The following is a 22,688-nucleotide window of genomic DNA, read 5'->3' on the forward strand; positions in this document are numbered from 1 at the left end:
GCACACAACAAGAAGTACTAGACAAGATTGAAGCTGTTTTTATTGCGGTACTGGGAATGGAACATAGGGGCATTTGACCTCCAATCTACACCCCCTGCCCTATTTTTTATTCTTTATTTGAAACAGGGTCTCACTAAATTGCAGAAGGCCTCACTAAGTAGCTAAGGCTGTCTGTCTGTGAACCAAGATCCTCCTGTCTCAGCCTCCCAAATGCAGGGATTACATGCATGCGCCACTATGCCTAGCTCCTATACTTTTTTTTTATTCTTTATTTTGAAACAGCGTTTAACTGAGTTGCAGAGGGCCTCATTAAGTAGTAGTTGAGGCTGTCCATGAACCACAGTCCTCCTGTCTCAGCCTCCCAAATTCTGGGATTACAAGCATGTGCCACCACACCCAGCTTGAAGCTGTTTTCTATTAATTAGTTTGAAGAGAAATAAGTATAGGGAATTAAAACATATTTCCTATTCTTTTTATGACATAAATGCAAAATATGCCCCCTGGAGAACTAAACTGTAAAGGAAGCAAGGCACAGAAATTAGATTGCCTTGATAACCATCCATCCTATGTTGCACTCCAAAAATAGGGAAAGTAGGGAGTAGGAAACTCAGACAGGTCAAATAAAAGGTAGCAAGTGAATTTGGGGGGAGTATATATTTTTCCTTGATCATAGATAGCTGGTGAATGGCATAGGAGACCATATCATCATGGCTTGAAAGAGTGGCGGAATACATCCCACAGTGCTTCTTATTCCTCATAATACATAACACACCACCAACACTCCCACCTCCTACAACCCCTGCCTGTGATTGAGTCTTCAGTTTCCATATACAGTGTGCATGTTTGGGTAGGAGAGGGAAGCATGCTTACAAGATCATAATACAATTTCTTTTTGAAAGAGTGAAAAATACTTTAAAGCTCCAATGATCCTGTAGATTTAGGTTGAATTTAGGAGTCACATGAATAATGTTTCAATCTAAATACAGAGAATTAAGGTGACTTTACAAGAATGAGAGATGGTAAGATCCACAAATAACTCTTTCTTAAATAACCTCATATGTATTCTCTTTTCATCTGGAAGTGGACCATAGACTGTGATGATCTAAACAAGATGATATGGCTTAGAGCCTGACTGTTTTACTAAGAATTTTGAATCCCATCCACTCATCCATTCATTCATATGTGTGTGTGTGTGTGTGTGTGTGTGTGTGTGTGTGTGTGTGATGTATATGTGAGTATTAAATATATATAATGTCATGTTATATTGTTAATACATAGCACAATTCCTGGTACAGCATAGAAGTTAATAAACCTATCAAATGCTTTGTGCTAAGTATTCTCAGTGTAATATAGTATTTATTATTGTTTGATGGAATGGATTGAAAGAGGAGAGAGAGAGAGAGAGAGAGAGAGAGAGAGAGAGAGAGAATGAATTATGTAAAACTAAGAGAAGGTAGTGTGACTTGGGCATATATTCAGATTTACATCCTAACATACTGAATACCATCTGTATTGAATCTTATGTTTAACGGCAGAAAAGGAGATAGATAGTGGATACCCCTTGGTTTGGCAAATACATTGAAGGAAAAAATAGAAACTGGAAGGAAGTGCCTGATTGGAGGGCTCTTAAATATTGAACTTATGATCTCATACCATGGGCATTAGAGTCTAGAATGGAAATGGATTTCCTCACTGTAAGACTGAAAAAGATACAAGTGTACCCCATTTTGAGTGCTAGTGAAGGATAGTGATGATGACTAGCATGTTACTTAATAATACTCATAAATGCGAATCACTAATAACTTGTTGTACAATAAGCCTTGTGCTCCTTTACTCTTTATCTGCTAACAGGCACAAGAAGGATGACAGGGAAGCCTGCCATCTCTAGTTTAAATTACCAGGAGAAACCCAAAAGTTTTCTATGTAATTAAGTCTAATTAAGGAAAAAGAGGTGAGGACTGCATTATTCCCAAAATAGAAGAATGCTCTGGGATTTAATTTTGCAAAGATCTATTTATCTATTTAATTTAACTTTATAAACAAGAAGCTTCATTAAAGTGCGTCCCAGATCTCTCTATATGTCTCTCTTGGCCAAAGTGAATTATTTTTCTGACCACATTCAGGAGGAAAGGGGGGACATTTAAAGTACAGTGCAAAGTTGCTTCCTGTGCCTTCTCTCTATGCATTATATTTCACTAAAGGAACACTGCTAGGGTTTTGTAATTTGCCATTGACATGAATATCATTATGTCACCTTTAGCCTTAACTCTTTCCAGCTTCTTTTTGCAATCTATATTGGTTATATGATAACCCAGAAGGTTCCTAAGATTATCATATACTTTTACTTTTTCTAGTTTTCTTGGCAAAATGAGGTAGTCCTGAATACTACCCTAAACTTCCTTGCAGATGCACAATTTGTATGACAATTTCATACCAGGTTCAAGCAAAATATTAGCTCATTCAATATCTGAGGCATCTTTTCTATGAATCAATAGATAGGAACAAGAAAAATACATCTTAAAATTTTAGAACAGATAAACTGTTATACTGATAAACTCTTCTGTTTTCAATATGTTTAATAGTGCCTGGTTTTTGGATATCCGATCTTTTAGAAAACTACGCAGTGCTGGTATTATTTAAAATACTAAAAAGAAACCTAGTACTCAGTTGAATAAAATGTTCTTTTGTGTGTCATGGTTACAAAAATGTGTTTCCATTATTATCTTGGACTTAATAAATTTTCCAAGGATTGGGATTTTACAGATTGCCATAAGAGAATCTTTTTCTTTGGGGATTTGTAAAGGACCCAAGTGGCATGCTTCATAGTAATGTGAAGATTTGTGAATAACCTCTTGGATTTTCCTGTTTCAGGGGTGAGTTTACTCATACCTCATGGTGCCATTCCAGAGGAGAATTCTTGGGAAATTTATATGTCCATCAATCAAGGTGAACCCAGGTAAGACAGCAAAGGACAGCATATTAAATGACATCTTAAGTACAGGATGGAAATTCTACAGGAAATGTGAATTTATTAAGATAATAAGACATGATGGTGTGTCAGTGAGAGAGTGAACCACTTGCCTCTATAGATGGAAAAACCAGTTGCAGAATCATTGGCAGGAGTAAAAATATGCAAGACTCCAAATTTTAGGGTCACTGATATCTACAAAGAATATTCTCAATGTAAAAGAATATTGATAAATGAGCCATAAGCAGGACCTCTTCATAAATACAGACTGCCCCATATAGTTTTTCTTCAAATGGAAACAAAATTGTCCAGAAGGTACTCTTTGGTGCTAGTCATTGTGCAAATTTACAATTGAGTCATGACCTTTTTAAGATGAGTACAAAACCTGATCTATATAGGCTGAAAGAGATGATCAGGAAGTTTTCCTCATGTAAAAAATAGGGTATAAACTTTAGTAGCTTTCAAGTCTGACAAATTTCAGCAGCATTAAATTCAATTACATGAACAAATACAAATCTTGCCTTATGCTCTTTAATGAAAATAGCTGGTTATTTTCTTAACGCAACTATAATACTTATAGAAATGTTTCTTTCCTCCACACAAGACAAACTGTACTCCTCTTTAGAAAATAATTTCTCTCATAAACTGGATATATACCTCTGTCATTTTTAGTCATAACATCTTGGTTACTTTAAATGGCTTTTTGTTGTTGTAAGCAAAGAATTTATGAAAGGAAAACATCAGAAAGAAGAACCACTGGAGAAAAAGATTCTGATAGCTGCTTCTATAAAAGCATTTTTGGGCTCAGCGGCTTTAACTTTCTGCTCTACAAAGTTGAGAGGAAGGAAGGAAAAGGTTCTGCCAGTTGGTTGTTGAGATCTTAGAGGAGCTGTGTGTCAGTGCTGTGTTAGATACTCATGTTACTTCTGAGGTCCTGTTGAATTATGCTCCCTTCCTGAAAAGGCACTGGTGTTGAACTCCACAAATGGAGGAAACTGAGACAACAAAGAGTTCTGAAGACCTTCCTCAAAATTTTAAGCAAGTCAATTAAACAGGCCTAAAATTGGAGGTTTTTTTATACAAGTCACCTCTTTTTTTTCTTTGACTCACTTAAACCATCCCTGCTTCAAGGTCATGGTCATTTATACATTTACAGTACAAAACTCAAGTGCTGTCATCCCTCAGTATCCACATGAAATTGGTTCTAGAATTCCCTCAAACATACCAGTCTACAGATGCTCAAGTTCCTAATATAAAATGGAATAATATTTGCATATAACATACACACATCTTTCTATGTATTATAACTCATTTCTAGATTACTCATGATACCTAATACAATATATAAGTGCTAGGCAAACCATGTTGCACATATTGTTTAGAGAGTAGTATTTTTGACCCAACATCAAATGGAGCTGTACTGAACCCAAGAATATAGAGGGCTGACTATATGAGATAGAGTACAACCAATCTTACCTCAATTCAACCTCCTGGATAAACTCACATATTTATCCCTCTTCCTTCATTGTAATCCATCTACTGAGTCTGTGTTCATCTCCTTCTGATCAAACTCATCCCTGGTGTCTTATACATCATTACATGAGAACCAGCCTATGGCTATCTTACATGTTTCCAAGGAACCTAATTTACAATTTACCACAACCCCTGTCTTTTTACCAGAATCTGCCTCCTCTTAAGAGGTCAAAAGCTAGAATGTGCAAACAAGTATAAATCATAGAAGGATTTAAATAAAATTGCTCAAAAATATTAGAAAGAAATAATCACTTGGGATATCCTCCAGTCTTAAGAGGGAGAGAAATTGGGTATGGTGCATGCCTGTAATACCAGGACTTGGGAGGCTGAGACATGAGAATCACAGATTTAAGGTCAACTTTAGCAACTTAGTGAAACCTTATTTCAAAATAAAAAATATGAAGAGCCAAGGGTTATAGCTTGGAGGTAGAATGCCCCTGGATTTATTCCCCAATACAGACAGACACCCCTATGAACTTGCCAGAGCCCAACAACCACAAAAGACAGGTTGGCCTACTGGGGTTATCCCTGGGCCACCATTTGCTTTGTAAATTTTTTCCATCTGTTTCTGGGTTTGAGTCTATTGCTGCTCTTTAGAAGTGTAGAAACAAAAATAGTTCTATAGGACTTTTAATCCTTGAGGTGTGTATTTTTCTACCTTTAAAACTAAAAAAAAAAAAAAAAAAAAAAAAAAAAACTAAAATTATGGGAGGCACACATTTCCTTTCAGGTTTCTGGAGCCTTTCCAGATGTTTCTATCTCCTGAGGACATGGCCAGTCTCTGGGCTACAGGCCATTAGTTTCTTGGCAATTCTCATTCCCTTTTGGTGGCACATGACTATTTAAAAAATGCTAAAAATAGCAAATGCCTTTTTGCTTTTTTTTCTTAAAGTCGAGGTGATTTTTCTTTTGTGTGTGCCAAGAGGCTACTTGAATATGAGTTCTTTAGTCTTGTGAGTAGGCAGGAAAGGCCATTGTATCAGCTTTTCTTTATAATGTCACATGAAGCCTCATTTTCATTTCATGTTGTCCATCCGCCTAAACTTTTGTTAGGGGTCCAGACAGCCAAAATTCACTGCAGCCTCTCTTTCATCTTTGCCTCCAGAGACACTACTATGCCTTCCATTTTATTTCATAGGTGTTAGAGTTGGATTTCCTGATCTTCCATCACACAAAATACTATAGTATCTTCTAAAATAACATCATCATGCTGTATCTAAATCTCCATCTTCTTCTCAACCATATATTTCTAAGGGCCCTTTCTGAGTTATTTCCCTAGTACAGATGGGTAATGACATAGAAGTGTAACTAATAAATCCAAATGCTGTATCTGATTACCAGGGGATATGGCTATGTGGAATGAATGAAAGATCCCCCCAAAAAACCTATATTCAAGTAGTTTTAGATAGCTATACTTCCATATTTGGATAACTTTTTTTCTTTTTCTTTTTCTTTTTCTTTTTCCTTTTTTTTTTTTTTGCAGTACTGGGGATGAAACCCAGGGGCATTGTACCTTCGATTTACCCCCAGCTCCCCAGCCCTATTTTCTATTCTTTGTTTTGAAACAAGATCTCATTGTGTTGCAAAGGGCCTCACTAAGTATCTGAGGCTGTCCTCAAACCACGATCCTCCTGCCTTAGCCTCCAAAATGCTGGGATTATAAGTTTACACAACCATCCCAGGCTGTATTTGGATAACTTTTAAGTGAGGTTGTTGTTTGTCTCAATTGAATGTATTCTGTCTCTCTTAGGAGGTATCACTTGAATTTGTATGAGCCTCCTAAAGGATGCTTATATTTTTCCTCCTCAACATCCCTGCTTTATCTATACTTTCAAATGTGAAAAACTGCCTTAATGCTTAATGAATCTTTTTCAACTTTCTCCAGCAGTCTAAACCTTTAGTTAATTCTATACTTTGTGTCCCCAGAGGCCCAGGTATTGAAAATTTAGTCCCTAGCTGGTGGTGCTATTGAGGAATTGGTTCCTTCAGAAGGTACAGCTGTAGTGGACCCCTACGCTCTTCCTGTCTTACATTGGTACCCTAGGCTCTTCCTGTCTCTCTTTGCTTCCTGACTGCCATGAGGTTAGCACTTTTCTCTGCCACACATTCCTGCCATGATGTACTGTACTACCACAGACCCATCAGGAAAAGGACCAAGTGACTATAGACTAAAATTTCTGAAACTGAGAACCAAAATTAACTTTCCTTTTTATAACTTGATTTTCTGTGTTATTTTTCACTGTGAGAGAAGGCTGACTAATACAGTTAGTTGTGCTTAAGAAATTATCTCTGTTGATTTTTTGGGTATATTAAATGCATAATAGCTTACTAAAAGAAGGGATGTACATTCTAGGAAAGGTAATAGGTACTTAACCTTTTCCAGTATAATTTTTAAACCATTCTCACATATGTTTGATTTATTTAATCTGTACAGCAATATTTTTAAGGAAGAGGATTTTATACCAATTTTAGAGATGAGAAAAAAATGTCTGAACAATGAAAGCTTCAAGAAGATAAAGTACCTTTGAAAGAGTGTGGTATTCAGTAGCTGAACTAGGATTGAAATTCTGAATCTCCAATACCAGAGTTCATGATTCTGACTCTCTTTGATGTAGGATTCTATAAGGAAACAGCTTTCTAGCATCTTGTAGCATATTTTGGCTCATGTAAGCAGATGTCCTCTGGACTAGCTCTGTTAAAGCATTGAGTGAGTATTAGGCAAGACAGGATCAAATTGAGCATATCTTACAAGTCTATGGGGGTAAATTGCTGTTGTTAAATTATAGAATTGGGAGAAGAAAAACCTGAGAACAAATCGCACTCCAGTGTGGCATCTCCCTATACACCATGATGGGACACATTTGAAGTGACAGAGAATGTGCACTCAGGCCTCAGGGGTCCTGGGTTCAGGTATAAGCATCACTACTGTTATATAGGTGTGATCATAGTTAAATTATTGGAACTCTTGGTGTTTCTGCTTTCGCATCTGAAAAACAATAGTAGGTATCTACCTGGGAGACATAGTGGGTTTGTCTACTCTTTGGCTTTATAGTAATACCACAGCCTTGAAGATGATAAAAGAAAACCTAGTTGATATCTTTATGCATGGAGGCAGATGTTACTTTTTACACACTGATTACGCATCCTAATCTTCATGTTACCCCTTGTACATAATAATTCTAATTTTATAGCTTGACAGTTAAGAACAAAGAAAGTGTATTTTGTTGTATCAAAACTAGACACAAAGAAAATTTTTTAAATTAGCAGTGTATTCTTTAAACTACATCACTTTAAACTATATTTTGTCACTTTGTAACAGTGACAAAATACCTAAGCTATCAAAAGGAGGAGAGTTACTGGGGCTCACAGTTTTAGAGGTTTCCATTTGTGGTCATTTCACCCATCATTGGGTCTGTGTCAAAGGCCAAACGTTCCTATATCCTTTTCATGGGCACACTCTCAGTGACCTACTTTCTCCAGGTAGGCCCCACCTCTTAGTTTCTGATACCATCTAGGTCCAAGCTTTCAAGACAGGAGTCTGGAATATTTGATATTCCCAACTTAAACTCTAACAGTCACACTTCTACCTATGGCACAGTTAAGTGTATTATTCCCATAGAGTGTGCGAAGAGAGGCAGGTGGTGCTTAAGCTTAATAATGGAAATACACCATGAAATGGACAGAGAGGAACCCAAATATGGAAAGACAAGAATAGCATTGTAATTTAATGTAGTTATGAATTCATTATCCATACAATGAAATTCTTGGAACCAAAAATATCTCAGACTGTATTTTTTGGAGATTTGATAATATTTGCATATACACAGTGAGGTATCTCAGGGATAGTACCTGAGTCTAAAGGCAAAAATTTATTTATATTTCATAAGCACTTTATGCAAATAGCCTGAAGGTAGTTTTTAATGTGCCTGCATTTTGAATGACCCATAATAGGTCAGCTGTGGACTTTTCTACTTGTGTCATGTCAGCACAGACAAAGTTTCAGGTTTTGAAGAATTTCAGATTAAGGACATTCAACCTGTACTACTGCAGTAGAAGATTTTCACAGAAAGTAATAGGAAAGTAGAGCAGATCCCTAATGCATTGTAGGGATACACTTAAAGAGGGGACTTGAGGGGGCTTCCTGGAGACAGATGTCATCTGATTTCAGGCTTAAAAATGACAAGGAATTGACCAGGCATAAGTAACAAAAACAGAAGTGCCTGAATGATTTCTGTCTCCAAAGCTCTCTATAACTCTTCATATGTGGACAGGTTTACATGTGTTAGGGGGAGAAGGCTTTAAGAGTGACAAAATCCAGATATCTGACCATGCTTTAACGTGTCTATAATGTCAAACTATTGCCTTAGACAGTTTCCTTCTAACTGCCTTGTCAGTGACAACAGAGTTAGGCACAGAAACAAGAAAAGGGAAGAGAGTGACCTCACAGCATACTAGTGGCAAGACTATGGGGCTGGCAGAGCATGTGCTGGTGAGGAGCCAGACACCTAGGTCAAGGGCATGTGACAGCCAGTACAGCGCTAGACGTGGCCTCCTTTCTGCAGAGGACAAAACCAGCAGAGACTCTGAGAATGGCCCAGTCTCATTTTATTTTCCATTTTCTCAATTTTAATCAGAAATATTTAGGTAATTTTTTTGCTTATTTGTTTTCTCTTTTGCATTATTTCCTTCAGTGGGGGTAGAGTTTCATCATTTCCACTTTAACCAAATTATGATTTATTTTTTCTGGGTGGGTGGGAAGGGCCTGGGTTTGAACCCAGGAGAATTATTTCTTTGAGTTATACCCTCAGTCCTATTTTTTTTATTTTGAAACATGGTCTCCCTAAATTGCTTATTGCTGATGCTGGCCTTGAACCTACAGTCCTCCTTGTCTCAGCCTCCCAAGCACTATGATTACCACATGTAGACTTGTCCATTTGTGTAGATGTGCAGAGAGCCACCACATCCACCAGCCCCAGCTCTGATTTTTTTTTCAGTATTGGGGACAGAACCCAGGGGCATTCTAACTATGTACAGCCCCAGTCCTTTTTTTTCATTCTGTGTTTTTAAACAGTCTCACTGAGTTTCAGAAGACCTCACTAAGTATATGAGGCTGTCTGAGATCCCAGTTCCTTCTGTCTTAGCCTCCCAAATGCTGGGATTACAAACATGTGCCACCATGCCAGGCTGATAATTTTTTATAGAATAAAAATTAAGGTATTCATGTGAATGGATTAAAAAAAAAGCTACATCCATTTAGAGTTATCCCCCACCCACACCCCCATGTTACAGTGAGGACCTGGGGATTGGAGGAGAGTATAGAAGTAGATAAGAAATTATTATAGAGAGCTTTCTTCTGAGAAGCAATAAAATGAAACTGAAGGCAAACATTCATTTCTTTATCCAATTAAGCTATTGTGTGGCTATTCCTGACCAAATACTTAGATCAGCATCAGAAATATTATAAATAATTTTATCAAAGAGTTTACAAAATGACATTTTTATTTTGGAATTTGGTCCTAGCCCAGATGGAATATTTCTACCACTTTTGTCTTCTGTTATATGCTTTATCCTGCTCAGGGTACATTTAGAGGTAAGGATTGGAAAAGTAGAGATTGCAGGGTTATGAAACATTATCTGTTTTGAGGATGCTGGGATGGTAAAACAGTTTTAATAGTTTTAATTACTGGAGTAAGACAAAATACTAAACTAAAAAATAGAAAGTGTAGTTTCTTTACTAGAGATGAACAAACAAATTCTAATGTGTAGACTACTTCTGTAGAATAGCTTCGTGTGGTCTTTATTACATATGTCAAGACACATATCCACATATTTCCTCATATATCATGCCTTAGAGAGGACATAAGCACTTAAAATGTCCTTAGACTGTTATGAGGACCTCATTCCTAGAAGAGTTAAGAAGAAAACATATATGTATTCCTCTTTCATCAATGAAATTAAAAGACTAGCCAGATGGCCATTTATTCACAGAAATGGATTTTTATGATATGACTCTGTATAATAAAATATTTTTTATGACAAATCAGAAGTTTAAGGCCAAACTAATACCTTCTCTATCCCAGTAAAAGATGAAATTACATATATTTTTTCTGGGACCTTTGAGTCCTCAGAAGGTAAGAAAACTGTATCACCAGGCTGCTGCAGGAGGTGTAGTGGCCCCAAGTCAAAACTTGGCCTCTTGAGCTTTGAACAAGAACACCTGTCTCTGATTCTACTCTGATATCAGGTGACTGGTCAGGGCAGTGTTGCAACTTAAAAAGCCTGTCTATACCTTTCTCAGTTGATTAGATCTCAATTTGTTCTCCAGACTTGGAGGGGTACAAGCAGGTTTTGTCTCCAGCCATCTCTGCTCAGACAAAAAAAGTCCAAATAATTATATATCCATATATGAAGGCATCACTATTAATCTTACTAACAGGTATGCAAATGGGGATGGGAGAAAAAGGGAGACACATCAAGTGCTATATGCATATATGTTTCTATCATTTTGGACATTACTATGATGTGTAATTGAAATGCCATAATAAAAGTTTTATTAAAAATTTTAAAAATTCTCATTTTAAAAGAATTATAGACTTGTAGAATAGTTTCTATGTTTTGTATCATAAGCTCAGTGTAGTCAATAGCCATTTATTAAATGTCAAATTTATTCAATACTGTGAACCAAGCAAAATATACAGTCATATAGAAAGTAGAAGTTTTATAATATGTACATATATATGCATATATACACATACACATATGGTACATATACATATGCATAAATGTATGTAGCAATATGGTACGTGGGACCTAATGAACAATTTTTGTATTCTGGAATGACAGAGTTCATTGCTGGTTGGAAATGAGAAAAGAACAAAATACTCCAACATTTTAATTTCAAAGATTTGCTAGATATAATACTAAGGCCAGTTTCCCAACTCTCTGTGGAAACCAAGAAGCATCATTTCATTCTAATAAATAACCCTGATCTCCACCCACTACATACCATGCCCACTCCCTCCCTATAACAAGAGTGGGACCCAAAGAGAGAAAAAGAGAATTCACATTTTGGAGAAATGCATGTATCAAAAATGGCCATACTTTGCTCTCTCCAAAGCCCAAAGAGAGGATTCCCAACAGAATTATTAATAAAATGTGGATATTCTATAGGAAGTGGATGTTGATACCTGATCTTCTCATTATGTATCAGTTTGTGACTTGCTTCATGCTACAAGGGATCAGGAGGAAAAAAACAAGAAAAAGGATATGATGATAAACAAAGGAGAGAAGGCCCAAGTGCATTTCTACAATATTTTGGTCCTCATATTACAAAGAAGTAGAGAACATGAACCTGTGGGCCAGCAAGGGTGAGACTGCAAACCTTAGACTGCCCAGGGGTCAAAATGTTGCCACTTAGGCCATGATGCTGCCCACTGGGGCGATTTGACAAATGTGTCTGAAAGAGTGTAGTACAGATACTTAGGGCCAACTTTTGGCAATCTAGTCACCTGCACCCAAAGAATGTTTAGAGTCACCACCCAGAGTGAACCCAAGTCACTCTGTCCCAAAGAACTTTTAGAGTCACTACTCACTTACACAGAGTCTACTAAAGACTATTTCATTGTCTTTGTAGTCATTCAAGAAGATAATCACTAACTTACTATGGGTAGTTAAAAAAAAATGTTTTCTTTTTCCTTTCTTCCTACCAGAGTGCCACAGGGATAAGTTCATGGAAGAAGGAATGCGTGGGGAAACAGATACCCTCCTCTCCAGATCAAGCATTTAGACCCTCATGTGTATGCATGCAAATGTTCATGTGCATGAATGTGTCACAAACATGTCTGTGGGTAATGAGGGCAGGAAGAATATGGTATCAGACATAAAAGGGTTTTTTTTGGGTACTGGATATTGAACTCAGAGGCATTATACCTCCAAGCTGTATCCCCAGCCCTTTTACCCCCCAAACAGGGTCTTTTTCTTACTAGGTTGCTGAGTCTGGCCTTGAACTTGCAATCTTTCTATCTTAGCCTCCCAAGTACTGGAATTGTATGTGTCCATCACTACATTAAACATATGCAAAAGTTTTATAATTAACAAAAATGAGGCTTAAAAACCAACTTACATTATTTTAGCAATCATGTATAACTTAAAAGTTATAAAAGTTATACAGTTATAAAATGAATTTTCTTCAAGTGGTCCTGCTACCATAGGTAGCTCCATGAAGTCCAGTTGTTAGTGATGAGTATGAAAACCAAAATCATCCAAACCCATAATAGATTAAGTCCCACATTCAAAGCATTTGTTAAATTAATGATGACATTGTGGAGCCTGTGGTGACAGAGATATATAAATGTTCACTAGGAGTGAAAGGTTGAACCCTGTCTAAAGGCTCAAGGAATATTTCAGAGAGGAAGTAACAACTGACAAACTGAAAGAGTGTGAAAGGAGGGCTGGGGATGGAGTTTAGTGGTAGAGAGCTTGTGTGGCATAAGTGAGGCCCTGGGTTCAATCTCCAACATTGCTGAAAAAAATAGCGTAAAGGATATTCCACAAGAGGTATAAATAGCCTCATGGGGAGAAAAGGCTTAACATTTGGGGAACTTGACCATATGTACCTTTTGGATAGACTATATTTGACTCCATAGCTACTGCCAGAGTTCAAACCTTGATGATGCAAGTGCTCTCCTAGAAAGCATAGTGGGACTGTGTCTCATTTTGCTTGACACAGTTTTTAATTGTGCTCCTTCTATCCCTCAAAAGTATGTCAATTTGGACAATAAATTATAATCACTCTACGTTAGAGGGTCTTTGTTCCTAGTCATCTTTCAAATTTATTCTCTAATCTCCACATTGCTGTCAGTGGTGAATTTTGAGAGACACTTGGGGAAGAACTTGGCAATAGTGTGTGTGTGTGTGTGTGTGTGTGTGTGTGTGTGTGTGTGTGTGTGTTAATATGTAATGAAGGATTTGGAGATAATGCCCAGGATTCTGACTTGGGAGCTGATGATTAATTAGTAAAAAGAGGTTTACCAGCTGAAGGTCACTTGATAATTTGTGATAATAGTTTCTCTGGGACCAACTCTGGATTTCTTTCTTGGGAAGGAACACAGCTCTTTAACTTACAAGATAAAGGATAGGTAAAATGATTAAAGAATAAATAATAAAAAGGAAAATAATATTTATAACCAAGAACAACAAAACCCTGCTGATTACAAATCCTACATCCAGTGCTTGGCCAGAGTGAAACAGAGACCCTTTTTGCCATAAGAAGTTATAGAATACATGATGCATTCAAAGGCAGAAATCATACATCTTTGTAATGAAGAGCCAACCACTCCTGTATCTCACCAAAGTGAGCTGATACATACCTAACCCATTGGCAAGTTAGTACTGACATAGGCATTGGTGTCACATGAGAAATGCAGAGTTATCAAGAATCAAATGACCTGGTAGAGTAAGGGAAGCATAGGTACTCAGAAGAGCTGGGCCCACATACCGTTGCTGGCAGTAAGCTGCATGACCTGCAAAAAATTTTTTTTCTCAGCCTCAGTTTTATGACCTGTAAATTTTATTCCTTAACTATGTTTCAGAATTTGGCAAAGGACAATCAATAGCTCCATATTTGAGAAGTCCAATGCAATCTGTAAAGTGTCATAATATGTGTGTATGTGTGTGTAGTATAAAATATATATTGTTGTTTACATAGGACCTCCTGCATGCAAGGAAAATGCTTTGCCACTGAGCTACATGCCTGATCTCTAAAATGCCAATGAAATGTTTCATTTTTATGTCATTTTCTTTTATCCTTACTTTTAAAAAATTACATAGATAACAAAGGTGCTCTTTTGATTTAGCTCTGTCCTGATGATACTATGCTCTTAATATTTAGCTGCCATCATATTTCTAGATTTAGGAAAGATGCTCTCAATCACAGCAAACATGTTAGTAGTTCATCATAAATTTAAGACCTTGACCAAGGTACAAATAAATCCCTCAAATGCCTGTGAGACTCTCTTTCTCATAACACTCCGGCCTGTGATTTAAACTTTAAAGGTATACAATATAGATCCAACAGTTGACTCTGGGTAGGCTGATACTTAGGAGATGTGTGACCAGTCCAGTAGGGCATGTAGCTTAGGCCACCTTAAACAAGCTTTGTTACTATCCACTTTGCCAGGCTTTCCTTGCTAGATAGGTAGTATTGGATAGAAACTGAATGGACTGTTTTCATCCCCATTTCTGCTAAATGTCAGTCCTGTATTCAAATCCTGTATTCAATGAGTTTTAGAAAGTTTTATTGACAGTATCAAATTGTTAGCATACACTTACCTTTTTTGGCATTAATTACCTCTGTAACAGACATAGAAGGTGCTGAAGAAAGGTGTTTCCTAAGAAACAAAGCAAAATAGGACTCTCAGCTAGTGCCATGAAGCAAATTGCTACCATTTGGGAGCTGCATTAATTCTTTCAGGCTTCCAGTGCCATGCAGTGTAATAAAAGGGGCAATTTATCAAATGGTATCTTAATGGCCTAGAAGGGTTAATGCACCTTTAGTGGAAGATTATGCTCTCTCCCCCAGTAAAATCATGATGATTTCTTCACAAAGTTATTTAGTTTAAATATAATGCTATTACCCCCAAAACATAAGAGGAAGGGATTTAAAAAAAAGGGGAAAGAGTAAAATAATTACTACATTGTCATTTTAAGATCTACTTTTTGGGTGAAAAGAAATTTTCCTCAAGCCATGTTCATTGCTTCCCTTTACATCTGTACCCTATCAATTCACACACATACCTAAATAAAAAGTGTCATCATTTTAATCAATTTACATTTGAAGCCCAGGTGAGCACACAAAGAAAGTGATTAGAATGGTCTGGAGGAGTCTTTAATTAAAAATTCCATTGAAAAGATCACAGTGGCTTTGGGTGTTGTTAATGGATCTGAACAGAAGGAACACCTTAATTCAGTAAGGGGAATGTCCCTGGTTCAAGGCCTGATTGTGCATTGTAAATGGGAACCAAAAGACTGTCATTATTTTTATTTGTATGTGGGCACCTTTTTTACCGCCCATGCTAGAAGTAGAAATAATCAGTCCTATTAAGATATTTAATATATGTTCCACTCCACTTAGTTATAGCCTAATAAAAGTGCCAGGTGAAGGAACTAGCCCATGCTGAGGCTGAGAAATTAGCACACGCTGAGGCTGCCTCCATGCTTGCTACAGTAATCCACACAGCCCTTTGAAAAACAGAACAGTCAACCTCCTACCTCCCTTGGTTATAGTCTTTATGTTCATCCATAACAACTTCCCAGAATGTCATAAAATTATATGCAGATATGAAGTCTCACTCTGGAAATTAAAGTAGAGACTCTAGGTATCAGACACTGAAGATAATCCCAAAATAAACAATACTTTGTTTAGGCTATGCAGTATCTGGGAGATAAGAGTAGATCAGTAGGCAGTGCCAGAGGGTCTCCAGTATATATATATATATATATATATATATATATATATATATATATATATATATATATTTGTCCCTGAAACCTGTAGATGTATTCTTCCTGCAGCTGGTGAAGGGACTGTGTAGATGTGATTGAACATAAAAACCATAAGAAGTAGAGGCTATTTGGGACCATTTAGGTGGACCCCATGTAAAGAGCCTTATAAGGGGAACACAGATAGAAGTAGCAGAGTCAGAGATAGAGTTGACATTGTTGTGCTGCTGGCTTGAACAAGAAAGGAGGACCTTGCACAAGAAACAGGGTAGCCTCCAGAAGCTGGGAAAGGGAAGGCAGTAGATTCCCACAGGTGTTCCAGTAGGAATGCCATTCTGACCACACTTTCATTTTAGCTCAGGGAGACTTCTGACCTACATATCTATTAGATAAATGTGTTTTAAGCCAGAAAAATCTGTAGTTCAACAGTAAAAGAAAATAAGTATTAGTCTCTGTTTTGATCACTTGATGTATATTGCAGTTCCCAAGGCTTTCTCTGGCACCAATGACTATAATCATAATATCTACCATGGCAACATTTTGCCTTAAAGCTTCAGGTTTGGAGCTGAGTTTGTAGCTTAGTGATAGAGTATTTGCCCACCATGTATGAGGCCTTGAGTTATAGTCCCTGCAAGGGAAGAAGGAAGAATCCATGTTTAGAGAATATGTCTCATGGAACATATTCCTTTTCGTTTTATCCCCCCCCCCCACACACACACACACACTTTGTCCCACCATCGCTACTAATAGGAGAGGAGATTCTAGTCTCAGAGTGGAGGTAACTGGCCATGGCATTCCACCTTATGCCCAAAATGAAATGGTTCTATGAGATAGAATTTAAATCTCTTCCAGAGAAGGCTGTTTTCCCCACTAAAAATATAAATAAATAAACAACTTAGTGGGTGCTAAACACATGCCACAGCAGCAGAGATCCAGTCTTCTCCCTCTCCCTTCTCTTTCACAGCAAGCCATCGTTTCACCTCTAAAAGATAAGCTAAATACAAGCCCAACACTGCATAAAATATGAGGTTCAGATTGTGTCTAGGAGCTGATGATTCGCACATGATTTGTGATTCTTTTAGTGTATTAATTGATAAACACCCTAAGAATGTGTGTATAAATAAAAACCATTTAATATACACAAACAGCTTAATCTGGCAACATAGTGTTGCTCAAATTTCAGCAAATTCAGCCACTCATTTCCAGCGTGTATGTTATTCCCTCCCTACCCCAAACACCTTGTGCCATCTCCCTGTGACACTATTTCAGATAGTACCATGTTGGTGACCCACATCTTTAAACCTCTTAATAGTAGAGGCAGATGCTTCTGTCCTCAGAGAATTGTACGCATTGCTTGCTGTAATTCACTGTTAGAACTGCTCTTTTCCCTGCCCCAACTAATGGAATATAATGGTTTAATAATCTATACCATTATTTTCAGTTACTAATCAACCCCCAGCCTGACATCCTTGTTTATGAATACCCACAGTACTTAGAATAAAAAGGGTAAAAGGAAAAGTCCCAGTGTAGTTGAATTTTCTATCATAGTAACATGAGACCAGGACTATATATTGAGTATTCAATTTTTTTTAATCTGAATTCCATTTTGGAAGCCTACTTTTGATTTTTAAGAACACTAAGCTCTTGCTGCATGAGTTGCTGATTTGGACATTTTCTCAAGAACTACATAATTCTCAAATATTGGTCTCAGGGCCTCTTTGTGTATAGAGAATGCAAAGGAAAAAAAAATGTTTAGACTCCTGATCTCTATTCCAGAAATACTGAATCCAAATCTTTATTGATATTGTCTAGGAATATAACATTAAGAAAGCTACCCAAGGAACTCTGAACCATATTCCAGTTTGGGGTCTACTCAAAGACAAAAAGTGAGGAGTCCATTATAATAAAAAAAAGATATTGCTTCATTTCACTCTTTCTCCTTTGCTCTGCTCCTCATCCCCTATTCTCTTTTTCCAGATGTCTATTTTCTTAAATCATGTGCAGAAGTCACCAGAATTCAAGTCCTCACCAGGTAGGCTGGTGAAAAAAAGCTAATGTTAAGGGACACAGCTCTCCTATACATTCTCTGATGTCACTTTTCTTAGGGCTGATCTGAAATATCTGGTTGGAGCTGACAAGTAGGACAGGTATCTGACTCAAAAAAAAAAAAAAAAAAGAAAAGAAAAAAGAAATAACCCCTGAAACCTTGGTTTCTATCATAGCAATTTTAGCACCTGAGGTCAAAATCTGAGGTTTTAATGAAAAGAAAAAGAATAATTGAAACCAGTCTTCTTAACAGAAAACTATAGGAGAGTAGAGCTACCTTGCTTTCTGGGCTCTAATTTTAAGACTACATCTTCCATCTTTCTGTGGTTTATGGCTATCCCATCAAAATATAATTTAATTATGTATCAACCCAGGACTGCCATAGTAAACTATCATTCCTCTCCTGTCTGGATTCCTGAATGATACTCTGGGTAAAGGTGATCAAACCTACCTTAATCTATAAAATAGACCATATGGAGAAAGGCAGGGGATGGTAATTACCAAGCACAGCATGGTATACAAGAACAATAAAGAAAACCTCATATCAAAACTTGGAACTGTTTTTGGCTTGGAGAAATTGGCACTTTACAAGGTGAACATCAGGTCAAGAAACATTAAGTGCAAAAGAAAAACTTATGGAGATAGCCCTCTAGACTCGCCAGGGTAGCAGTTGTAATAACTGACCTTCAGCGGGACCTTAAATTGACTTTGGTGTGCAGATGAGTGCAGTAGGATGTCACTTCCTACAGGGCATGTTTGGAACATCACCTCACCACCAACAGGTGCATCCTCTATGTCTCCCTCCTGTACAGACTTTATGTAGTAGTCAGTGGCCTTACTGATTTTATTTTTAAAACTCTGGACAAAATTCTTCCCAGGTCTTCTATCTCCACTCATTCAATATTTTATTTTTCTTTTTGATACAATTTCAAACTTAATGAAAAGCAAAGTAGCAGTACAAATAATTCCTATCTCCCATTTGAATATTTAATTTTTATTGGATTTTTTTGTACTTTTGGTGCATTGTAGTCTCACATCATAATGATAGTGACACACATACACACAGCACATTTTAATGTTTTACTGTATTTGCTCTTTTTCCCATCTCCTCTCTGTTTGCATGTATGTATTCAAATAAATAAAATAAAATATACAGATATGTTTGACTTCTCAGAAAATATCAGGAGGAAAATGTTCTAGCTTCTGTTCTCCAGAACAGTGGGAATAGTGGCCATTCCCTGAGATAAGAGAAAACTGGTGCTTTCAGAAGTGTGGCCATGGTTGCTAAATTGGAGGCAGACTGTGGGAAGGAAGGAGAAAAGCATGTCAATCAGCACCATTGCCAGATGCCTCCTTGTTCTCATCATGCTCATTCCTAGGGTTTTAAAATTTTTATTAAAGAGTATATTTACACACTGACAATTTGTTGAATAAATAGCAGAGTTCTTGTAGAATTCATAACTAGCTCTTAAATTATTCATTTTTTCTGTGCACACATAGGATTAAAACTATAGTTATATACATGTATTTGTACATGTGTGATATATATGTGTGTGTGTATGTATGTATAGATAGATAAACAATGAAAAAGTGAAGTAACAGAAGAGTTGCATAACAAGGGTTTTTCAATTTGTGGATCATTAGGTTGTAAGATACACAGAGGGGGTTCATATTATGGTTCTGGAATTACTGCTGTTATTAACTCCATTATTATTAGCTCAAAACAGTTTAAAAAAAATCTGTTGCCTTTTTTTCCCAAAGGGACATGAATCTGCATTGTCACACATTATATAATGTGAGAAAACCAAAATGCCATCTCTGTTGTCTTTACAAAGCTTCAATTTTGTTCATGCCTAAGTAAAGCCTTCTCTTCTCAGCTTCCTTTCTTCAAATGTCCTGAATCTGTGAGTACACTTGGACTGCACCCCTCCCCAGCTACCTCCTTTGGGGTGTTGCAGGAGCCCACAATATGGCTAGACCTTCTGTAACAGTAATAGTAAAGTGTCATCTGAGTGAAGCCTGTGCGTTGGAAATCTAGGGTTCTTTGGCCACAGGCCCTTTGCTTGACTTCTCTGTGACCTTATGCTGCTAACATCTGCCTCCATAGGTGTGTGAAGGGTTTTAATTACTTTGAAAATCTCACTAATTACCAGAGATAGAAGGTGACAGAAAGGGGCAAATTATTATTAATCATGGGGGAAAACTGAAAGATTAAGTTTTGTTCCTTCACCAGAGACAAACCTGTACCACAGACACTATTCTCTTGGTTGGAGGAATAGATATAAACTTTGATCTACTTACTTGCCACTTACAGAAGTGTCCAGTGCCTGCTTAATACAAAGCCTCTATTCCAAGCTCTTTCCAGTACTCACCATGCGTTGCTTTCAACTCCTAATGCTGTTTAAGTTATTACTGAAAAAAGTATTCCTATTCACAATGAGTGTGAGTTCATCTAATTAGCTGATTTCAGTTCATTTGGCATTAAATAATTCCCCAAATTCCCATATGTTTGAACAATATGTTCAACAAGGGAAATGATTCTCTGAAAGCAATTAAGTAGTTCATTAAAGGAGCTTGTCATCGGTCACTCATACACATTCCTGCTATTCCTGTCCATAGTGAATGCAAGCAGCAATATAGGAAAGCCATTAACCCTCTGATGGCTGCTGGCAGGTATCCACACTCTGACTGCCACTTTGTGCCTAGTGTACACTTGAATTTTACATTTTTTCAAACCTTGAGTATTTTGCTGTGGGCATTTCAGAAAGCATGGGCTATTGCTAATACCCTTTTCCCAATTCCCTTTTCTGCCTAAAAAAATAAATGAAAACATGTATTTAGCTTAAACTGTGTTTTGTTTATAGAAAAATTGGTCAACTTTGGACTTTGGGGAAGAAAGACCTTCGAGATGCCTTCTCCAGTGCTTGTTGAGGAGGGAGGGAGAGAGACCATGTATATTCAGGTCTAACTTGGATAGGACAGGTGTGAAGTGCTCCTGCTCAGCCAGATGTGTGGCCTTGAAGCAAAAGAAAATTATAGATAATGAGCTCGAGAGTGACCATTACTAACTTGAGAGGAAATATGAGATGTCAACAAATGCAATTCAGAAATTAATAACATGTTAGAGGCCGGGCGTGGTGGCGCACACTTGTAATCCCTATGCTTGGGAGGTGGAGACAGGAGGATCACGCAGGTTTGAAGCCAACCGTGCTAGCTTGAGACCCTGTTTCCAAATAAAAAATATAAAAATAGGTCTGGGAGTGTATCCCGGAGGTAGAAGGGCTTCCAGGAACCCCAGTACCACCAAAAAAAAAATGATAACATGTTAGATGCAAGTGTAGAAAATTGTTATTTTTTTAGGCAAGATCACAGAACAGGTGTTTTCTTTTAGAACCAAATTTCATCTTGATGATTGGTCAGGGATGACATATTCAAGTGTCCTTCCTAGGTGGTATGAGTAAATATATGGGTAATATCAATCTGAGATCTCATAGAAAATTGCTAATCTGTGAGCCCTAAATTGCTTTATTGACTATATTCAATATTGTTATATATTTTACATGTAAAAATCCAGCAAATAAACAAAAAAGATCAAATAGCTTACTCAAGAACATATGTGAGGTTGTGGAAAAATTAAGTAGACTTCTGGGTTATTTTCATTCTTACTCTTTTATAAACTCTCTCTCCTTGCTGTCTATAGGTAAAGATAAAAAATTAAAGCCAAGAGCTAGGTGTAGCTTACAAATCTAGGCAGCACACATGCCTAAATTGCATGGGGCTCTTGATTCAAGCCCAGCTCCATGAAAAGGAAATAAAAAAGAAAAGAATGAAGACAGGCATTCAATGAGGTGCTATTATTTCTTTGTTTAAACTTTACTTTCTTTTACCTATTTCAGGACTGTGATTTGTTGAATAATTCACAATACAGAAAATTATGAATGTTAAGTTTAGGTATAATAATTTTAAATTTAGATCTAAAGTAGGAAAGAGTTGAAAATATATTTATGGATTTGACTCCACACATTCATTGCCATCTGTTGTGCTGTCGCTATATGATCTATGTTTTCACAAGGTAAAATAAATATACTTACTCTGTGTATATTTAAAATACTCATACTTGGGAGGCTGAGACAGGAGTATCTCAGGTTTGAGGACAGCTTCAGCAAATAGTGAGACTCTTATCAACCTAACGTAACCCTGTTTCCAAATGAGAAATAAAATTGGTCTAGGGGTGTATCTCAGAGAGAATGCCTTTGGGTTCAATTCTCAGTACCACACACACACAAATAAAGTGCTCTTGTTTCATAATTGTTTTATCATTTATTCTCATTAAAATATTGTTTAATGTGTCATTTGGATAAAGAAATCTGATGATAATAAGATTATCAGATCAGTCATTTATATAAAACTTGTCTCGATAAAGTTAGCTACAAGAATAAGGATTTGACAGTGAGTGAGTATTTGACTCGCTAGCCAGGACTTTGAGCTCTCCATTCCTGCTCTATGTCTTCTAAAAATATTTCTCCTTTTGTTGATTTGTTGATCAAAACCTAGATTTGAAATCTAGGCCCAAAGTCAGGTTGTGCGCCTATTTTCCAGATGAATCCTCTGTAAATGAGGTCTTCACCAGAAGGGAGTTCTA

At 37.0% G+C, this 22,688-nt stretch overlaps 1 protein-coding gene across 3 annotated transcripts in view; it reads left to right on the forward strand.

Annotated features, from left to right (window-relative positions):
• Positions 1-22,688, forward strand: part of UNC5D (unc-5 netrin receptor D) — a gene marked incomplete at both ends in the record, with an annotated part of 663,802 nt that overhangs the window by 593,704 nt on the left and 47,410 nt on the right. For all 3 annotated transcript variants that reach the window (XM_080710801.1, XM_080710802.1, XM_080710803.1), the window contains one exon: positions 2,872-2,956. In XM_080710801.1, coding sequence (XP_080566927.1) covers positions 2,872-2,956 — 85 coding nt within the window. The remainder of the gene's footprint in view (positions 1-2,871; positions 2,957-22,688) is intronic.

The sequence above is a fragment of the Muscardinus avellanarius genome, assembly GCF_963383645.1.
Source record: "Muscardinus avellanarius genome assembly, chromosome: 14".
NCBI classification, from domain to species: Eukaryota; Metazoa; Chordata; class Mammalia; order Rodentia; family Gliridae; genus Muscardinus; species Muscardinus avellanarius.